General features: G+C 59.6%; 2 protein-coding genes across 2 annotated transcripts in view; one reads left to right on the top strand and one right to left on the bottom strand.

Annotated features, from left to right (window-relative positions):
• The window catches only part of C23H16orf96 (chromosome 23 C16orf96 homolog), a 40,747-nt gene extending 33,171 nt beyond the window's left edge, over positions 1–7,576 (top strand). The window contains exons 12-16 of the mRNA XM_055562428.1: positions 1,186–1,278; positions 2,294–2,474; positions 2,578–2,680; positions 6,403–6,483; positions 7,347–7,576. Coding sequence (XP_055418403.1) covers positions 1,186–1,278; positions 2,294–2,474; positions 2,578–2,680; positions 6,403–6,483; positions 7,347–7,576 — 688 coding nt within the window. The remainder of the gene's footprint in view (positions 1–1,185; positions 1,279–2,293; positions 2,475–2,577; positions 2,681–6,402; positions 6,484–7,346) is intronic.
• Positions 7,577–13,628: 6,052 nt separating this feature from the next.
• Positions 13,629–20,549, bottom strand: UBALD1 (UBA like domain containing 1). The gene is made up of 3 exons (XM_055561914.1): positions 20,285–20,549; positions 17,029–17,091; positions 13,629–16,746 (listed from the first exon to the last, which is right to left on the bottom strand). The coding sequence occupies exons 1-3, from the start codon at positions 20,402–20,404 to the stop codon at positions 16,393–16,395; spliced, it is 537 nt and encodes a 178-aa protein (XP_055417889.1). The 5' UTR covers positions 20,405–20,549; the 3' UTR covers positions 13,629–16,392.
• Positions 20,550–21,067: the final 518 nt, after the last annotated feature.

A 21,067-nucleotide genomic window follows, 5' to 3' on the forward strand; every position in this document is an offset into this window, starting at 1 on the left:
GAAACTTGGGGAAAGCTGAACCCTGTAGGACTTCCCTGCACATGTTTTTATAGTCTAATACTTTATGTATTGAGGTGAAATTCACATACAAAATCAGCCATTTTAAAGTGGAAAACTCAGTGGCATTTAGTGCACGTGTGTGCATGCTAAGTGGCTTCAGTCATGTCCGATTCTTTGCGACCCTATGGACTGTAACCTGCCAAGGTCTTCTGTCCTTGGAAAATCCTCTGGGATTTTCTAGGCAAGAATACTGGAGTGGGTTACCATTCTCTCCTCCAGAGGATCTTCCCAACCCAGGGATCTAACCCTGGTCTCTTATGTCTCCTGCATTGGTAGGTGGGTTCTTCACCACTAGCGCCACCTGGGAAACCCCAAATAAAAGTGTAAGTCTCTCAGTCGTGTCTGACTCTGACCACATGGACTGTAGCCCCCCAGGCTCCTCTGTCCATCGAATTCTACAGGCAAGAATACTGGAGTGGGTAGCCATTCCCTTCTCCAGGGAATCTTCCTGACCCAGGGATCAAACTGGGGTCTCCTGCATTGCAGGAGGATTCTTTACCATCTGAGGGAAGCCCATTCACCTCAAATTCCAAAATATTTTCATTTCCCCACCACTCAGATCAAGATGTAGAACAGTTCCAGCTCCTCAGAAGGCTGATGCTTTAATTTTTTGTGATGAGGTCAAATACGCATAATATAAGTTAACCGTTTTAAAGTGAACAGTTCAGGGACTTCCCTGGCTATCCAGTGGTTAAGATTCCTTGCTTCCATTACAGGGAATGGTCACAAATTTGATCCCAGGTCAAGGAATTAAGATCCCACATGCTGGGTGTTGTGGCCTAAAAAAAAAAAAGGAAAGTGAACAGTTCAGGGACGTTTAGTACATTGACAATATGGCCCAACCCCAAAAGGAAACCCCGTGCTCATCAGCAGTCACTCTCCATTCTCCTCCGCCGAGCCCATGGCACCCTCCAACCCACGTCCCATTTCTAGGACTCACCCATTCTGAGTTTTCCTTTTATCATCAGAACAGTTGTTCTCAATGACCTACGAAGAGGATGGTGGCCCCATGCTGTGGATCTTTCTGGAGGAAAGGCCACGTTTGAGGGCAGGCTTCCAGGAGGAGGTGGGAGCTGGGCCCTCTGCTGGCCACGTGCACCCCCCCTTTGCTCTTGTCCTCCACAGGCAACTCATCACCATTCGCAACACCCACCTGCTGCCATGGCTGCGGCCGGCCAGCGCCAACAGCTACGAGTACCTGCAGCGCCAACAGATGAGGTGAGCAGGTGGGGGTCCGGGCGCAAACTGCAGTCCCGAGACGCAGACTGTCCAGGGCACCGCAGCCATCTGTGAGGGACACTGTCCCGGGTGGTGGGGCTGCAGATGGTCACGTGAGGTACTCACGGGGAGAGGAACGAACAGGTTCTCAGGTGTCTGTTGTGGACTAAGAACTGTTAGGTGAGGGCGGGTCTCAAACCTCACACGCCCCTGTGAGTGAGGTTGACAGACTGGCTTCCTGCTGGAAGAAGTGAGTCATGACCCCTCAGGGTCCTCGGGGGGCTTCCCGTGATTGGGCAGGCTCTGTGCCAAGTGCTCTGACAGTTCGGACCTCATTGAAACCTTACACTTTCCCTTTGAGGTCATTCTGCTATCATCCTATTTCACAGTTGAAGAAACTGAGGCTCAGAGAGTTTCAGCAACTGGCCTGAGGTCACAGCTAGCGTATGGCAGGCCTGGCACCTCAACCTTCATGTTTCTCTGCCCCCCGGCCCGCCCCCTAGCCCCAGCCCCGCTCCTCAGCCCCTGACCCCCCCTGGCTTCATGAGTGCTTCCGACACCTGGGCCCCTAGGCTCGAGGGTGGGGAGTGATAGCTGAACAGCAGCCACGGCCACGTGAAGGTGAGGGACCTGGGGGCCTGTGCCTGATGCCCCCCTCCCTCGCCTGACTCTTTTGAGATGAGAGGTTAAGAGGGACGGGTGGTCCAGTGATTAAGACTTAGCCCTTCCAATGCCGGGGGCTTGGGTTTGATCCCTGGTCCAGGAACAAAGATCCCACCTGCCCCACGGTGTGATCAAAAAAAAAAAAAAAGAGAGGTTAAGAGCCTGCTCTTGGCAGGCCAGACCAGGGCCCCAGGTCTCGGGGAACACGGCTCTCAATTTCTGCTCTCTGCCCCAACGGTGTCTGTCTGTCCAGAGTTCCCCGGCTACTGGCCAGGCCCTGGGACCCAACCTGAGGCTCCTCTGGGGCGGAGGTGCCTCCAGGTAGCTGCTGACCCCCCTGTTCTGCCCCCAGGGAACAACAGCAGCTGCAGAAACTGCAGAACCTCGGAGTCCCTGAGAGGAGCCTGGACTCACTGGGCCCCCCACAGGACTGGGGTGATGGCCCCAGAAATGACACCAACCTCGAGTTCAAGCCATACAGCTTGTCGACAGTCTACCCCTATGGGGACCCTGAGTTCTTGGACTATGACTCTGTGAGTCAGGCCACAGCCCCTGGAGGTGGGTGACCCCCGGGGAGGCAGGCCCTGCTGCCCCTGTGGACACTCCCTGAACTGGGGCCTGGGCTGCCTTAACCAGGCCGAGGTGGACCTCCTGGGAGTGGATGGGATCCTGTACAAGGGCCGAATGACCAGCAAGGACAAGGCGCGGCCGCTGACCAGTGCGGAGAAGGAGCTGGCAGGTGAGGAGCGTCAGCCTGCCTGGGCACCCCGCCTGGGGTCTGCCTTTGCTGGGCAGCGTGAGGCCCCGTGTGAGACAGGTGGGACCCAAAGCTGGCAACACCTGTGACAGGGGCTCCTCACACAGCTGCTGGCAAATGTGGCTCTGTGTGCCAGGCATAGTACTGGGGAGCAGCTGGGGAGGGGCACCAGAGGGCCTCCCTGGAGTGCTGGGCGCGATGGGAGAGTCGTGACAGGGACACTGGTCCAAGGGAGAGGTCCCAGGCTGTTGTCCCGAGGCCTCAGAAAAGGGAAGAGGGCTTCGCTGAATGAAGGAATCAGCTGGGAGGAGAGTGCTCTGGGGAGGGGGTGTGGGCAATAGCAGGCGCAAAGGAGCTGTGCTGGGTGCGAGGCAGGCCTGGCTGGGAACTCAGGAAGGTGACTCTACCTGGGCCCGGGTCGGGTGTGATGAGGAGGAGACAAGGACAGGCCGGGAGGCCCGTGTTCCGACTGTCACAGGTCAGGGAGGGCTGAGCCCAAGGGAGATGGGGAATGAGTCACTCCGGTTGCTACACTGTTGTGGCTCTGGCTCCAGCTGGCTCCGGCTGGGGACCGCGGGGACTCAGCTCCAGCACTGGGCCAGAAGCACCCAAAGAGGCACCTCTCTGTGCCTTTGAGGTTCCCCTGTGTGGGAAGAGGGGCTCCACACACTGCCCTAGTGGGGTTGGTCCAGGAGCCACAGAGTCCCGGCTATGGTGTCCCCCATCACCCCGTTTGCCTCCACTGACTTGAGAACAAGCATGAGACACCTAAGCCCTGGTGTGCGGGAGAAGACTGCGGCCTGCTTTAGTGCCCTGGGGCCGCAACAGACGACCACCAGCTGGGCGCCTGGAGAGGACAGCAGTGAGCTCTCTCAGTTCAGGAGGCCAGAAATCCCAAATCAAGGTGTGGGCAGGGCCGTGCGCCCTCCTAAGGCCCCAGTGGAGGATCCCTCCTACCTCTTCCAGCTTCTGGGGGCCCCAGGCATTCCTGGGCTTGTGGCTGCATCACTCCCATCTCTGCCTCCATCTTTGAGTGGCTTCTCCCCATGTCTCTTCCTCTTCTGGTCTCTTAACTCAGATGGCCTCACCTCAAGAAGTGTGTGTGCTCAGTTGCTCAGTCACATCCGTCCGACTCTTTGCAACCCTCTCCAGGCTCCTCTGTCCATGGGATTTTCCAGGCAAGAATACTGGAGTGGGTTGCCATTTCCTCCTCCCATCTCAAGATCCTTCACTTATTTACATCTGCAGGCACCTTTTCTTCAAACAAGGTCACATTCACAGGTTCCGGGGGCCATGTCTTTTGGGGGGCTGCCATTCAACCCACCACAGGCCCCTGCCCTGATCCAGCAGGGCAGGACACATCTCGAGCCCTTTATTTCCCCAGACCACACATGTCACCCTTGCAGTGTTAACAGCTCCATGTGGACAAGGTTTGGCTGCTCCAGGCCCCGGGAGAGGGAAAGAGACTATCAGAGGGAGACTCAGGCCAGGCCTCTAGGACCACCAGACAGGATGACAGCAACGGTGGCGAACACTGAATGGGCTCAACTTCTTTCTTTTTAAAAATATTTTTATTTATTCTGTTTGGTCACGCCACATGGCGTGCGGGATCTTAGTTCCCCGACCATGGATCAAACCCGCGCCTCCTGCAGTGGAAGCGCAGAGTCTTAACCACTGAACTGCCAGGGAAGTCTCTAATGGATCCAACTCCTTGCCACGCCCTGCACTGCCTCCTTTCACTCTGCAAGAGCCAGGGAGGCATTGCACAAACGAGCGGGTGAGGGCTGCTTGCCTGGAGTGCACCTTTGGTGGAGGGGCCAGAGTAACATACAGACCCCACCCTCGTCCCCCATCATTGGTCAGACGGTGACCCCCTCCACCCAGCTGCCCCAGACTGTCACCCGGAGCAAGGGGCTTTTCTCCCCTCCAGTTCCACGCAACAAAGCAGGACTGAACCAGGACGCCTCATTGCTTTATCTTGCTTGGGGGCCACAAAGTCTAACTGGCAATTGGGATCACTTTAAAACCTGCCTGTGGCTGGATTTTTTTGACCAGGTTGTCTTATTGCTTGTTTGTTACTTTAAAGAATATTTGGGCATGCTGAGTCGCTTCAGTCTTGTCTAACTGTGCGACCCTATGGACTGTAGCCCACCAGGGTCCTCTGTCCATGGTATTCCACAGCCAGGAATACTGGAGTGGGTTGCCATTTCCTCCTCCAGGGGATCTTCCCGACCCAGGATCAAATCCGTGTCTCTCACATCTCCTGCATTAGCAGGCAGGTTCTTTACCACTAGCGCCGCCTGGGAAGCCCAACCCAAGACACCCAGTATCTAAACCTAAACTAGCTGACTTGAACCCTGCCCAGGGCCAGCCTGGTCTCATGCGTCCATCTGTCCTTTGCCCGCAGGGCCACTGAGGGCCGTCCCGCCAGCCTGTGCCCTCCCCTCCGATGCCCACGCTGTGGCCAGGATCTCAGGCGGGCCAGAGGAACCCCTGGTGCCTAGTGAACAGTGCCCCCAGCAGGAGGCTGGACTTCCGGAGAAGTCTCAGTGCAGGGAGGGCTGAGAATAGGCAGGGCCAAGGTAGGCAGAGGCGGCTGGGCCACAGATGGAGGCGGAGGCGCCTCACCAGTCTGGCTGCCGTCCTCACCAGCCCTGGGTGGATGGCCGTCGTTGACTCCTCCTCACCCCCTCATCCTTCCAGCACCTTCACTCTCACGGCCTCTTCCCTGCACGTTCCCACCTCATGCACTGGCCTTTGGGCTGGGAGGCCAGCCGTGGAGATTCTTGACTGGACCCCCATCCAGAAAGGGTGAAGGATGGAGCCAGACCCCAAAGGCCATGTATTGTGCAACGCCCTCCTATGAAGTGTCCAGAACAGGCAGGTCTCGAGATGGAAAGCAGGTTCGTGGTCACCAGAGCTCGGGGGAGGGGAGAACAGGGGTGACTCACTCATGGGTATCAACCTCTTTTGGGGGTGATGAGATGTTCGAGAACTGGATGGGTATGGCAGCCACACAGCCTTGTGAATGAACTTGATGCTACTGAAGTGTTCACTTTGAATAATGAATTTTACCTCAAAAAAGGGTTTCCCAGGTAGCACTGGTGGTAAAGAATCCACCTGCAATGCAGGAGACCTAAGAGATGTGGGTTTGATCCCTGGGTCTGAAAGATGTCCTGGAGGAGGAAACGGCAACCCACTGCAGTATTCTTGCCTGGAGAATCCCATGGTCAGAGGTGCCTGGCGGGCTATTTCCATGGGGTTGCAAAGAGTTGGACATGGCTGAAGTGACTCAGCACATACATACCTTTAAAAAAAAGTGCTCACAGAGAAGATGAAGGACAGGGAGGTGGAGCGGGGCACTGCGGTGGCCGGCCCTGGTGGGAGTCGCTGAGAACTAGCAGCCTGCATCTGTCTATGCTAGAATAAGGGCTCTCTCCTCCCTGGCCTTGAGTTACTTTCAGAAAGGGTTTTCCTAACATCTCCGCCTTGAGAAGGGGAGGCGGGGAGGGAGGAAGGGGCTTCCCTGCATGAGTAGGTGGGGTTTGGGTGTGTGAAGAGGCGGGGTAGGGGCAGCAGGGCAGGTCCCATTAGAGTGAAGGGCCTTTGCGGGCACCAGAGGACGGGATGTGGGCCTCCAGGTGGGCAGAGCCCTGGGGGCGCCCCCACCCACGCTTGTCTCTTCCCCTTTCTTCTCTGCTAAGCTGTGAAGGTCCCACATCCCCCGGCCCGAAGCCCGCATGAGGGTGCCCGCCTGAGTGCCCTATTTGGTGCCATCTCCTCTGGTGAGTAGCTGCCCCCCAGCTCCCTGGCCCAGCTGGGATTCCAGTAGCGTGTCTGGGCCCCCATTCCCAGCCTCAGGCTTTCCAGCCCCACCTCACCCATCTCTCCCCTGGCCAGACCCAGAGGGCCAGAGAAGGTCCCTCGAGCAACTGCCTCCTGGCACCCAGTGCCCTGAGCAGGGGCTCCCAGCCATCCAGGGCTCCAGCTGCACCCTCCAGTCAGGCCTCCTGGTCCAGGCGCCATCCCTGGGGCCCAGGGCTGGTGTCTGTATTCCCGGAGTCCAGCTGGCTGCAGGGCTGGGATAAGGGCGCCCATTCATTCCTTCGGGCCTCTCCGCTGGGGGCCCGAGAGCTGAGTCAGGGGGGCGGTGGGGCGGGGGGCAGCTGAGGTCACGACTCCTCGGGTCTCATCACCAACCTGAGCGCGTTTTACAGCACACAGCACACAGAGCACTTCCTCCCCTCTCACCTCACCCCGTCCTTATCTCATCTACTGTCCTGTCCTTATTTCATCTACTGTCCCGGCTGGGGAGGCCGCTACAGTAGGGGAGCTGAGGCACAGCGACCTTGAACGGGGGAATCCCAGCCTCCAAGCCCCGTTTTCTCTAGGCTGCCCTGCTCCATGTCCTCGTCCACCTCTGGTTTCATCTATCTTGGATGGATAGATGAAACTACCATCCCCCAGGATGGATACTCCTACCCCCACCCAGGAAGTGTCAGATGCCTGGGCTGGTGATCAGAGGTGAACACTTCCAGTCTTGGGGCTTCTCTTTTCCTTAGTGGGGATGGCCCCGTCGGGCCAGCCTCTCTCCAGAATGTTCTTGGGATACATCGTGGGTCTCTCCTGCCCCTCCCGCCCACTGCAGCCCTGCCCCCCCGCGCCAGCATGGGCTCAGCCGCCTCGGGCCCTCCACCAACGATGCCCGCTCGGCCTCCGTCTCTCCCACCCGTGCTGCTGCTGCCACCACTGACACCATCTCTGCAGGACACCCAGCCGGCCCCCCAGCCGGCCCCAGGGGCTGCCAGGCACCCACGGTCCCTGCGCCTCGAGTCCCGAGCCAGCCTGCAGTTCGCCAAGGAGCCCAGCAACCCGTGAGCCCTGCGCCCGCCCCCTCCCCACCAGCATCTCCACCCTCCCCCGCAAGGCAGAGACACTGCCCTGGGCAAGGTGCGGGGGTCCTGGGCTTAAGGGAGGGGTCTCCACAAGGGACTCATTTTGACCCAGTAGCTGCTTTTAACTTGGCTATGGATACACACGACACAATCCATCTCATGCTACGTTTCATGGAGAACACAGCTTTCTTGCTAGACTGAATTTTCCACTAAACCAATTTAATTCCTTGACGCATTTTCAATACAGCACAGTTACAGTGGTTTTAAAAAACAATCACTTTCCTTTTTATTTTGCTGAAATGATTTCATCAGAATGCATTCCAATCACAGCCGATACCGCTGTCCATTTTCTTTAGTGAGCGTTATTTCTACCAGGACCGGTTTTCTCATGGGAACCAGGTTTTACTGCAGGCGTGCTTTTTTACTGTCTGTTGATTGTTTCCACCAGTAATCACTGTTATGAGTTGGGTGTTTAAAGAATCTGATTGTTTGTATTTACTTCTGGCTAATCCACGAGGCACTTGGAGCAAAAGCCCTGGAATCCTCTAGGACCGCTCCATCCTGTTTGGCGTCTTGCTGGTTCTTTGGGTCACGTGCTCACTGTCTGTGTGCTTGGTGGACTGACCAGCAAAGCATGCTCATCTGGGGTTCCGTGACTGGCCCCGGGGCAAAGAGCAGAGCACTCATACCTGCCTGATGGGTCCCTCAGCCCATGTGGTTTCTGTCCCTGGTATGGTTTTGTGAGTGTGTGACCGCACCACAGGGCTTGGGAAATCTTAGTTACCCGACCAGGGATCGAACCCCTGCCCCCTGCATTGGAAGCGCAGAGTCTTAACCACTGGACCACCAGGGAAGTTCCTGGGTGGTTTATCGGTCCCCCTTCTCCCTCTCGGGCTTCCCTGGTGGTTCAGCAGTAAAGATTCCACCTGCAAGGCAGGGGATGTATGAGACACAAGTTCGATGCCTGGGTTGGGAAGATCCCTTGCAGGAGGGCATGGCAACCCACTCTAGTATTCTTGCCTGGAGAGTCCCATGGACAGAGGAGCCTGGCTGGCTACAGTCCAGAGGGTTGCACAGAGTTGGACGCGACTGAAGCGACTGAGCACGCACGCTTCTTCATCTCAGTTTGGCTGTTTCTCCCTTTCCACCCCTAGGTTGTCCAGTTGCACCCTCCACCCTTTGTATGCTTCCTGACACTTCTGTCACATTCCACAAAGACTAAAAAAAAGCTTCCTTCTGCCTGGTTTTGGGGCACACCTCCCCCTAGCATCCACCAGAGGCTCCTAGGGTGGTGGAGCGAGTCTGGGAGTTGGGTGGGGGGTGGCGAGCTGCCCTGGGGATCCCCCCTGGGGGCGTCAGGGCGCTGGCATGGCAGAGGATCCTCTGGACCGGTGGCCAAAGGCATCCTGGGTGCTGAGTGCCTACCCCCCCGACCCCCAGTGGTCCCCCAGCCCTGCCTCCCCTCCCACGCACCCCCTCCTGGACCTGACTTCTCTTTTCTTTCTCCAAGGACTGCGTCCAAATGAAGCCGAGCGCTTCCTGAGCCCCGTGACCTACGCTGCCTTGGGGGACATCAGCCAGTGCAGCCCTGGCCCCACCCCCGTAGCAGAGATGAGTATTTTTATCAACTTCTCCCCAGAATAAAACCTTTTACTTTTCTGACTGTGGATGAGGGTGACTGGCCCATGCCCTCTGCAGTGGCTGGCCTTGCCCATCCCACATGGGTGGGTGGGCCTGTCAGCCCCGCGCCGGCCACCACCCCACCAGGGCTGAATCTCCACAGAGAATCATGACAACCCTCCCCTGCCCCATCACACACGCCCCCACGGCACAGTGCCCTGTGCAGCCCCGGCCCTGAGTGGTGGGCCTTACCCAGGCTCGCACGGTAAGGTGTGACTTACCCAGGAGGCCGTGGTGTGACTTACCCAGGTTCACATGGTAAGGCCTCAGCTCTCCAGCCACCTGCCCAGGAGGCCATGTTTCCTGGGTGCCAGACACTGGTGTGAGGAGTCCAACTTCCAATACCTCTCCCGTGTGGCCTGGGCTTGGGCCAGAGAAGAGGTGGGGGCCCCAGGGAAGCGCCCCTGCCAGGCGCGGTCAGGCTTGTATTCTGCCGCCTCGACATGTGGGGACTCACAGCAGCCAAGCCCTGCTCTCTCAGCCCCTGGTAGCTGCCTTCCAGCCCGTTTTTTCGATTTACAGATGGAGTCAGTGCTTGAGTGGGCTCCTGAAGCCCGGGGATGGAGGGGTGAGCCAGGTAGGACCCTGGGTAACTGTTTGCCCAGGGACAGGTCTCCTGGGTGCTTGGGAAGGAGGGGGGTGGTGAGCCCACCTGCAGCCAGCCAGGAGCAGTCTTGAAGATGACAGTTCTGTCCCCCATGGGGGCTGGTGGGGAAGCCAGCTTTTGGCCTGATTGCAGGCAGGAGCTGGAGGCAGAATCCTTGCCAAGGAGAAGGGCAGAACCCCCCCTGCCCTGTTCCAGATCCCAGGGGCGGGGGACCTGCTGGCCTTGGCAGCTGGGAGGGTGGTGCTGCACCTCCTCCTGTCGGGCTGAGGGGGGTGGGGTGGGGTGGGGGGGGGCCAATGCTCAGCAGGGTGCCCACCCCCCAGCAGGGGAAGGTGCTTCGGGATTGGGTGAAACCAGGGGTGGGGTCAGTAGAGGGGGCACTTTTGAAGGCCCTGGGTCCCACCTCCTCCTCTGCTGGGGGACCACAGTTCCTGGCTGGGCCAGGCTGGACAAGGAGTAGCGTGACCAACTGTCCTGGTCTGCCTTCGAGTGAAGAGGGATCCCTGGAACTTTCTGTTTTAAGGCTCAGATGAGGGGATTCCCTGGTGGGCCAGTGGTTAGGACTCCAGGCTTTCACTGCCAAAGTTTCCAGGTTCAATCCCTGGTCGGAGAACTAAGATCCCACAAGCCATGTGGTGCAGCCAAAAAAAAAAAATTCTTTATAAAAACATTTGCTAGGTTTCAATATTGCAGGAATGCAAATTCCCCATAATGGCTATTTTGATGGTGTTGTTGCTGTGAAAAAAGCACATTAAAACTTGCCTCCCTGGAGGTCCAGTGGTTAGGACTCCAGGCTTTCACTGCCAGAGGTTCCAGGTTCAATCTCTGGTCGGGGAACTAAGATCCCCAAAGCCTTGAGGTGCAGCCAAAAGAAAAAAGACTGAGATGAATCAGCCCTGTGGAGAGGGAGGTACGCAGGCTGGCCTGGCATGAGGGGCACAGATGAGATGGCTGTGGCCAAGCAGAGGATCCTACCTCGGGGTGTTGCATGGTGACTGCTCTGCACCCCAAACCCAGCCCCACAACCCACCAATGCAAATGAAAGGGTCACTGAAGGTTCTCTTCCTTTCAAAGACCACAGACTCATTAACCTTAAGGTGTGCGCCATTGACGACAGCAAGCCTGTGTCCCAAAACAGATGATGCCTTGGAGAAGGCACCACGGGACCCCACCTTGTGGCTCGCCTGCAACGTGGGAGACCTGGGTTTGATTCCTGGGTTGGGAAGATCCCCTGGAGAAGGGAACGGCTACCCACTCCAGTGTTCTGGCCTGGAGAATTCCATGGACTGTATAGTCCGTGGGGTCGCAGAGTCAGACATGCCTGAGGGATTTTCACTTTCAGGACCCCAAAGCAGGCCGCCAGGGGGCACCAGAGGGAAGGCCTTCTGTGCAGGGACGTCTTAGGGGCACATGGGTCTCCCTGGCACCACTCCCTTGGCTGACTTGAGCCCTGACTTTCCATGGATTCGAGAGTTCTAAGCAGAGACCTTCCAAATACACACAACCTCCAGAGAAGGGCTTCTCTTCTCTCTCCCCTTCCTCTTGCTCTCAACTTTTCCTAGATCCATAGAAAAGGAGCCCCCCCCCCCAGCAATATTTGCACCTCATATTTCCCAGGAGATGAGAAAGGGCCAGAAAGCTGAGCAGAACTCTGCCAGCAGGCTCCTGGTGCCTCATGCTGGGCTGGCCTCAGCCATCCAGGGAATGGGCCCTCCCCTACCCTCCCCAGCAGGACCCAGCACCCTTACACCCCTAAAAGAGCTGTGTTCTTCTAAGACTTACTTGAAATACATATATTTCCCAAACATCAACTGTGGCTAAGCAACCGGAGACCTTTCCAAATGCAGGAACTGGAAATAGCCCTTGCCTCAAAAGATCTCCTTTTGGCCAACCCGGGTGGCCTCCCCAACACAGACACCAGGAGGAACTGGAGTCAAAGCCCTCATCTGTCCTTAGAGGAGTCCGGCTATGAAAAGACCCTCAGAGACCTCCAGGGCCACAGCAGCCCCGCCGGCCGCCGGGCTGTGGGGGGCAGTCTTGGGAGCCGCGTGGTTTTCTGCTTCGGCTACAGTGTTCTCAGGGGCCCTGAGTGTCTGCCTCCATCCAGGGGAATCTCAGAACAAGCCTTTCTCTTCACAGCTCTGAAGGAGGCATCCTGCCTGCCCGCAGAAAGCATTTCAGAGCCTCCTTTCACCCCTCCGGTCCCCCCTCCCCTGACAGAGCAGGACATCTACTTTCACAGATGCTCCTGGGGAAGAGCAAATTTCTTTCAGAGACGCCAGCTGACTTGAGGTGTGAGGCAGACACAGCCACCATGGTGGCCAGAGGAGTGGCTGGCCAGCCAGGGCCAGGCTGGGAGGCCTCCCGCTGTGATGGGTCAACTTCAACCAGCTGTGGCCTTAAGGGAACTTGGGCCAGATGTGACAAACGTCCAAGGTAAGCTGGAAGTGGAGCTTTTCATGTAAACTGATTTTAGAGTGCTGGCCAACAAATTGAGCCCAACGGCACACACCAGGGGCCTCCGAGTCTGAAAACCCTTAAGATAGCCATGCCCGATCATTTAACGGGCTTCCCAGGAGGCGCTATTGATAAAGAACCCGCCTACCAATGCAGGAGACATGAGTGACGCAGATTTGATCCCTCAGTTGGAAGATCCCCTGGAGGAAGGCATGGCAACCCACTCCAGTATTCTTGCCTGGAGAATCCCATGGACAGAGGAGCCTGGTGGGCTAGAGTCCATGGGGTCGCAGAGTCGGACACGACCGAAGTGACTTTGCACACATGCACAATCATTGAACAACAGGGCCCACCCATGTCAAGTCACATGGGGAGGCTAGGCCTCCATGTCCATCTGCAGTCGTGTCCCCTCGTCAGAAAGGAAGGCTCCAATCACATTCTTCCCGGAACCTCTGGGATGTAAATGGTGTTTTCAGAGTGGAATTTTTGGAAACAAAGTGATGGAGCTCAAGTCTGGTGATCAGGTGGGTGGTGATGAAGCCCAGAGGCTGGTCTTCATGTGTTGTTGAGGAGGCTCCAGGAAGTGCCGAAACGGACAGCTAAGAATGGCTGTAAATATGACTGTTCCGTTTGTACCTCATCTTTGCATTTTAGCCAGTTTGCACTTGAACATGTGGTGGGAGGTGGTTACTGACTCCTCTGGTCTTGCTTCTGAGCCTCCAAGCTTGGGGAAGTTGAAGTTCCAGGTTCCGTGTTGCCCTTGAGTTCCGTCCAGAGTGCTTGACATCTATGTGGGCCCGCCTCTGCCTCCCCTAGTGTCTCCCACCCCCTTTTGCAGCCCTTTGCCTGTCTGGGAGGTGCTCAGCGGAGGAGGAGGGAGGGTGTGCGTGGGGCTTCCAGCAAACCTGGCAGGGTCCGGGCACTGGTGGAAAGCTCCAGCCCCACCCTCCGCTCCCTCCTGCTCTGGTTCCCAGCGTGCTCAGGGCCCTCGTTAGAAATCAGATTCCTGGGCCCTCCTCCTCGAGCACCCAGGGGACACTTGTGCTCTACAGGCTGGAGGGTCACGAGTCTAGTGGGCTCCCGCTTGGCACGAGGGGCTTGTGTTCCATCAGTCATTTTCCATCAGTCACCTGGAAGCTGCTTCAAGAACAGCTATGACATAAGTGAGTGCCGTAGTTTACCCTTTTAAAATGTATGATTGAGTGGTTTCTAGTACATTCACAAGTTGATCACTAATGCCCTGGGGAAATGTTTAAAACTGTATTGTCAGGACCCCACCCCAGAGACCAACGCTGTGGGCCCCCAAGGGGCTCCCCGGAGGCCCTGCGGCTCTCCACTGGGGTGACTTTGCCTGCAGACACTTGTAGTTGTCCTAACTGGGCGCTGCTACTGGTTTGAACTCATGGAAAGGGGTCGGGGTGCTGCACAGGACACCCCAGTGTCTGGAGTGCCCACAGTGGAAAAGCTGCCATCTACAGGAAACTTAAGTCCTTCCAGGACCTCCTCCTGGGGCCTCCAGGCCCGGCCCCTGGTGGCCTCTGGAGACAGAAGTGGGCTTGGTCAGGTTGGGATTCTCACCCTTGAATGTCCACGGGGCACCTGAGGATCCTGTTCAAAGCAGATTCTGACTCAGGAGGTCTGGGCTGGGGTTAGAGAGAGGTCGTTCCGCATCTCTGACAAGCTCCCGGGGGATCCAGCTGGTCTGGTGACCACACTTTTGAGGAGTGAGGGTATAGTTCCCACAGGCCACCCTGAGGCCAGCGTGGGGGTGGGGAGCCTGAGTGGACATTCTGGACCGTGCAGCCTCTTGCGTGGCTCCAGTGGGTATGGCCACCTCAGTCGTCTGGCCACTGGGGAGCTCACATTCACCCACAGAAGCACTTCCTTGCCTCTACACGTTTTTCCTACACTCGGAAGGGGGTGTGGCAGCTTCCTGAGAACTGCTGCTAAGTCACTTCAGTCATGTCTGACTGTGTGTGACCCCATAGATGGCAGCCCACCAGGCTCCCCTGTCCCTGGGATTCTCCAGGCAAGAACACTGGAGTGGGTTGCCATTTCCTTCTCCAAGGCATGAAAGTGAAAAGTGAAAGTGAAGTCACTCAGTCTTGTCCTACCCTCAGCAACCTGAGAACTGTCTTCCCTCCAAAAGGATGAAAGAGCTGCAGCGAACGTTCAGGAGCTCGGGACAGCCTCCTCTCTCCCCCCACAGGCACCCGAGGCAGAGCTGTGCCCCTGCCCCTGAAGGCCATTAGAAGGGTGGGCTTCAAGGTGAGGACATGAGCAAGAGCTGCAGTGGGGGTGCTGCAGTCAGTCCTGTGACCAGTGGGGGCCTCTAGTGATCCAGAGGCTGTCCAGCCCCCAACAGGGCAGCAACGGGCTGCGTGGTGACCCCAGGGAGTGGCAGCGGGGCCGCCGCTGGCAGGTGCTGAGGCGCCTGCCAGCCAGATATTCTGGAACATTACTCTCCACCCCCAGGCACCGTCCAATGGGTTGAGTGGGGTAGGCCTCCTGACTAGGGAGTCAGGCCACTGGTGACCATCTGCAGGGGCCCATGCACCCTTACTCCAAGTTCCAGCCTCACCAAGGGGTGCAAGGTCTAGGCTGCCTTCTCCCAAAGCTGCCCCAGGGATGCCCACCCTTCCCTGGTACAGGCTGCCCAGGGCAGAGTCGTGCCCAGCTTCTCCCTTAGAGGAGTAGGTGCCTGCCCAGCCTGGCGTGGGAGCAGCTGGGGATCCACTGTCTGTTGCCCCTGAGTGGTTTGTCTCCTTGGCAACCAAAGGTCTGAGCTGCAGCTTGGACTCTGCCCAGCCTCATCCAGTCGCTGTTGCTGGCCCATGGGCTCTGCATCCATGCCTGCTATCTTACCATGGGGGCTGTGGCCTGCGCCTCCCCCAAGAAGGGCCCTGCCCCACCCAGCGTGGCTACTGGAGGTGGGGCTGAGGGTCCAGCCTGCAACTGGCCATTGGGGCCCTAAAGACAGCAAGAAAAGTCCTTGTGTGAAACCCAGGCAGACCGGAAGGCAGCTGTTAGCCCTAGAGGTCGGAATCTGTCCAGTCGGACAGGGGGAAGGGTGAGCAGACAGAGGCAGGGGTTCTGGGAACACAGGGAAGGAACTAACTTCATGGGAAAAGCCTGGGGTGGGCAGGAAGATTCCAGAGCACGTTGTGGTTGAAAAGACAGCGACAGAGAGGAGCAGTGTGGAGCGAGGCGGGACTCGGGGGTTGGCCTCTGCTCTGGGCTGGGCTGGCACCCTCCCCCTCCACGTGGAGCCAGCTGGCAGCAAAGCTTAGGATATGAGGCACGACCACAGAGCCTGGTGGTGGTTTGGAACTCTTTCTTCTCCTTTGTTAAAAGGGGGAAAGGAACTGGGGATGGGGTACCCCCGGGCTCTGGGGAGGCATGCAGGCAGCCCCAGCAGGCAGGCGCTGGGGGATGGGTGGGAAGAGTCCTGGAGTTTCCCACAATCCTTTTCTCTGCAGGGAAGAGCAAGGCTGGCTGCCCAGGGAGCAGCGGAGAGGGGCAGGGCCCTGGGGGGAGGGGCGGCGGGCGAGGGGGGCTCACTCTAACATGCAAAGTCCAGCTGCCCCATAAACTAGGTTGCTTCTCGAAGAGCGACATACGTATAAATACACAGACACAGCTACACGCACACATGCGGAGAAGGCTCTGCGTTCCGGAGGGTGGGGATCTAGGCCCGCCGGCCCCAGGGAGCTCCAAGGCAAGAGCCAGCCCCGTCTCCGGCGTGGCGATGCTCCGCTGCCCCCGGGGTCGGCGGGGCAGGGCGGGCGAGTCCTCTGGGGAAGGCTGCTTGTTCTCCGAGCTTCTGTCCATCAGCACCCAGGTGACTCGAAACCAAATCCATGGAAGCGGGGCGCCGCAGGCCTGTGCCGCAGGGCACGCGTGCGGGCAGCCTGTGGGCTGGCTCGAGGGTCCGGTCTCTCCCTTCCAGGGCTCCGGGGAAAAGGGGTGCAGACAGAGGGTGAAGGGGGCCCGCAGAGACGTCCTCTCCCCCGCCCCACGGGGTCCTGGCCTCCGGGAGGGGGGAGGGGCCTCCCTTATCTCTCGGCCTCCATGGCGGGGTGGGCCCTGGGTTCCGAGGCGGCCTGTTGGGGGGCCAGGGGCGGCCAGTCTGACGCCGGGGAAGGGGGGGCCGGAGTCCACAGGGGCGGCTGCGGCGGCTGGTGGTGCTGTGCGCCCCCTGGGGGTGAGGCCGCGGCCGGCCAGCCGGGCGCCGCGAAGCTGCCGGTGGCGGTGAGCGGGAAGTGTGGCGGCGGCGACGTGGCCGTGGCGGCCATCGGGCTGCCGCTACCTCCGCTGTGGAAGCTCTCGGAGGCCTTGAGGCGGGAGAACATGGTGAGGGCGTCGGGGAAGTTGGGGGGCGTGGCGGGGGTGTTGGCAGGAGTGCACATCTGTAGGGGGAAGAGGGAGGCGGGTGAGTGCCCCTTCCAGAAGGGCCCCTTCCCCAGTGCACCCCAACCCCACCCCGGGCGGTCCCCCAGCCCGGAGCTCACAGGGGAGCGGAGCGGTGCCCACGTGGACAGGCCCACGCAGCCTGCTGCCCGGCTACCAGGAGTCCCTCCCAGCGGCTCCTTCCTCAGGCCTGGGCAGCTACCCCCGACCCTCCCCGCCCCCCCCTCCCCGCACTGGTAGAGTCCCGGAGGGATGCCCCTGGGGCTGCAGGGAACACTTACCATCTGGTGGTGATGGTGGCTGTACGGGATGTTGGTCTCTTGGAAAAAGGCGCTGAGGGCCGTCTGTAGGAAAAAAGGCCCATGCTTAACCTCAGGACCCCAGTGGCCCTGGCCCAGCCTTCCTTGACTCTCACCACCACCTAGAGAGGTGCTGTGGAGCCCTGGGCTGGTGGGCAGGGAGGACCCTCAGGACACTGCCTGCAAGCTGGCTGCCAGGTGCTTCCAGCTTACCTGGTTTTGTCACCATGAGTGACGTGAGGGCCTGTCTCATGGGGAAAGGGCTCCAGGAGACTCTGGCCCTATGGTCACCAACTCTATGGGTGGCAAGTCCTTACTCCTCCCTGAGTTTCACTTTCCTTGTCTATGAACCAGAGGATGGCAAAGGCACCCAGATGTTGAAAGCCTGTAACTGCTCCTCTCCTGGGCTAGCCAAGGGACCCTGCCCTGCCTCTCGGTTTCTCCTTCTGCACCAAAGGGACACTGGACTAGGAGTCTGGCAGCCATCCTCCCACAAACTGGTGGAGCAAGAGGAAGGTTGCAGTGGGGTTCGCACCCAGGACTGTGAGAAGCGGGTGGGAAAGGGGGTGGCAGCGGCTCCGGGTCAAAGCAGCTCCTCGAGTGGCCCTGGGGGGCTGGGGGGAGGGGCCCCCCAGGCGGTGGCCTCTGGTACTGGTGTGTCCTGGTTCGGCCCCTTGCAGGACAGGCATCCAGGAAAATAAGGGAACCAGCTGCTCTTGCGAAAGTGCAGGGTGAGGGAGCCCGTCAAGTATGTGAAGGGTCTGCGGGCAGCTCTGCCCTCCACACCGCCCCCCTTGGGCTCCCCGCCCACTGCGGCCCAGGGCTGTCAGCCCCCTCCCCCACTCCCAACACACCCAGAAACCCAGCCTGGCTCCCAGGCTTACCCTAGGGGTTTTATTACTAGAGTAAATTCAAATGAATTATTCTGGGAATTTCCTGCTGGAGACGCCCTACCCCAACGTCCCAACGTCCCCAAACAGGGGTGTGGGAGCTGGGGGCGGGGGCAGAATGCCTCGGTCTCTAAGCACCTCCTTGTGACACCTCCTGGACCAGGAGCCCCAAGGGACACCAACCCATTCCTCCCCCAGCAGCAGCCCCATAGGCAGCTGCAGTGTGCGAGTATTCCAGGGAGAGGCGGTTGCCCTTTTCCTGCCTTCCTAGAGCACCCCCAAACTTAAAGCACAGAGGTCCCCCTCCCCCAGCAGCCTTCTGTCCCCATTAACACCTGAATCACAGAGAATATGACCCCAAAAGAGGCCTCCTGCTGGGCCAGCCCTCAGCCCAAGTGGCTGCCAGCTGGGGGTAGAGGCAAGGAACCCCACTCACTCCCAGGAAGACCTAAGGGCTGGATGTTCACACCCCATTTTTACCCTAAGAACCTCCCTACTAACCACGTCCCCACTTTACACACAGTGAAGCTGAGATTCGGGGAGCCCAGGATGTGTACCATGGGGGCCATCAAAGCTCCCCAGTCTGCAAGCTGTTCCTGCCCGTCCTGAGGTCAGAGTTTCCCCAGGCATTTTAATCTTCAAAGATACATTTTCAATTCCAGTGACCAGGAGACACCAACCCAGAGGGACTGCCAGCCTGTGCCAGGCTCTGTGGGCAGGGCTGCTTCCCACCGGACACCTGCCCGCCCAGCCCGAGGGGGGGGACGTGTATGCAGATGTGGGACTCCAGCAAACTACCATGAATGTGGTTTTGCAAGTTTTGCCACATCCAGCTCTAGATTAGGAAGCTTCCTGCAGGGTGGGGCTGCCGGGCTGGGAAGGGGGGCTGCCCATGCACTCCTCAGAGGTCAGCTCACAGCTCACAGCCCCCAGGTACAGCGATGGAAACTGAGGCCACAGGGTGGGACCTGCCCAGAGAGAGCGAGCAGTGTCCCATCTTGTGATTTGAGGACCACCCCCAGATTAGCTCTCAGGTCCCCCTGAGATCTCTGGTGGGAAAGTGAACAAGGATTCCTTTGAGTGGACAGGCCACTGCCTCCCCAGACTGTCCCAACCTTGGGGCAGGAATTATGATCTCTGTCCCACCCCCCAGGAAGCTAAACACAGCCCCCAGGCTCCCTGTCCCTCCTCTGGCCCGGAGTACCTTCCCTGAGCTGGCTTCCCAGCCCAGGCTGGGCACGGACTCTACAGAGAACTCTACAGACCGAGACTGTGACCTTACACCTGTGAGGGGTGGGGCTCAAGGGGCTCTGGCCTCCTCCCTAGATACCATCCCGGGTTATTTCTGGGGCAGCCGAGTTGGGAAGGCCAGGTGGCCTTTTGGCAAGCCCTGGGCACTAGTGCTCTATGGGTCAGGGAGGCTGGGGCAGCCCCACCTCCTGCCCAGCTGGCCGAAAGCCACTGAACCGTGTACACCAAGCCGTGCGCTGTGCAGGCAGATTCGGCAGCCAGCACAGGAGGGCACCTGGATACGCCTCCGGCGCGGGGTACACAGATCACACCCTTAGCTGTCGTATGGGGCTCTGACACACCACCTGGACACCCATGTGTGCACACGCCTGAGTACCGTCTGCAAAACGGTGACCTGTGCGTACACGGAGCGCACACAGCCCGCACCCGCGCCGCGGGCTGGACTGAGTGTTTACACACACAGACGCCAACATGCCCACACGTAGCGTGGCGCGTGCGTAAATACAAATGCACAAGTACGTGGACACGCGCCGCCGAGCTGCCCACCGGGCACGCAGACCCTCAGACCCACACACACCGGAGGCTCCACCCGCGGGCTCAGGGCTTCCAAGGCGGGGGCGGCGCGGGCCCAGTTCGGCCCAGGCCACGGGCGTCCTCCTTCCGGCTGCCGGGCCGACTGTCCGTCGGGGCCTCAGCGCCGCCCCGCCCTGGCCGTTACCGAACAAAAAAGGGGGTCCCCGGAACCCGATCACCTGAGGAATCTGGGGGGTGGGGGAGGGCGGGAATTCCGGACCCGGCGAGGGCAGGCCGCCCCTCCCTCCCACCCCGCGCGGGCGGCGTTTCCGGGGGCCGCGTACTCGGGGCCGCGCCGCTGGGCCTGACCCGCACGCCGCGTGTGCGCGCCGGGGCTCGGACGCCGGGGCGCGCGGCCGCCGGGACACCGGGGCCGAGAGCGCGGGCCCGGCCCCGGCGGAGCGCGCCGCGGCACGTGTCCACACCCGCCCGCACACGCCCCACAGCAAGCGCCGCCACGCGGGACGGACACCCCGCGCCCGGGGCCCCGGGCCCCGGTCCCCAGGCCGGCCCCGGCCGCCTACCTCGAACTGCCAGTGGGCCGCCTGCAGCAACTGCTTCGCCTGGTCGGCCGCGCAGCCGGCCGTCAGCACGAACTGGTTGATCATGACCTGGTGCTTGAGCTCGTCCATGTTCACGGACATGGCGCCGCCGCCGCCTGCCCGCTCCAGCCTCCCGCCACGGCGCTCTCCTCCGCCTCACGCGTCCACCATTAGCGAGCCGGCTCCGGCTAATACAAATATTTACTGTGCGGCTCTGACTCACCGAGCCTCGCCTCGCTCCGGGCCGCGGGCGGCATGCTGGGAGATGTAGTCCCGCGCCGCTTCCGCCGCGCTCGGCCGGGCCGGGCCCGAGGGTGTGTCCTGAGTGTTAGGCGCCTACTTAGTGTGCAGAAGTTGGACGGGCGCGTGCCCAGGCCGTGACTGCACCGATTTGGGGGGGTGGGGGGGTGGTCAGGAGGCGGGGGCTACAGACCGTGCACGGACGCAAACGCTGGTGGTTGGCCAAGACCCCAGGATCCCGAACCCCAGTGTGGTTGGCATCCCCCGTGTTGACTAGGCGCCTTATTTTTGCACAAATCATCAACACGAGGGCCGTAAGGCACCGAAAGCCTGGCACACTCAGTTCAGTCGCTCAGTCGTGTCCGACTCTGAGACCCCACGGACTACAGCATGCCAGGCCTCCCTGTCCATCAGGCGCCTACAACTACTTGTTCAGTGAATGAATCAATCTGCCTTTTAGGGTTCTACTTCGAGTCACCGCCTCCAGGGAGCCTTCCAAGCCTTCCCCAACACCCGTGGACTGGA

The sequence above is a fragment of the Bubalus kerabau genome, chromosome 23, assembly GCF_029407905.1.
Source record: "Bubalus kerabau isolate K-KA32 ecotype Philippines breed swamp buffalo chromosome 23, PCC_UOA_SB_1v2, whole genome shotgun sequence".
NCBI classification, from domain to species: domain Eukaryota; kingdom Metazoa; phylum Chordata; class Mammalia; order Artiodactyla; family Bovidae; genus Bubalus; species Bubalus kerabau.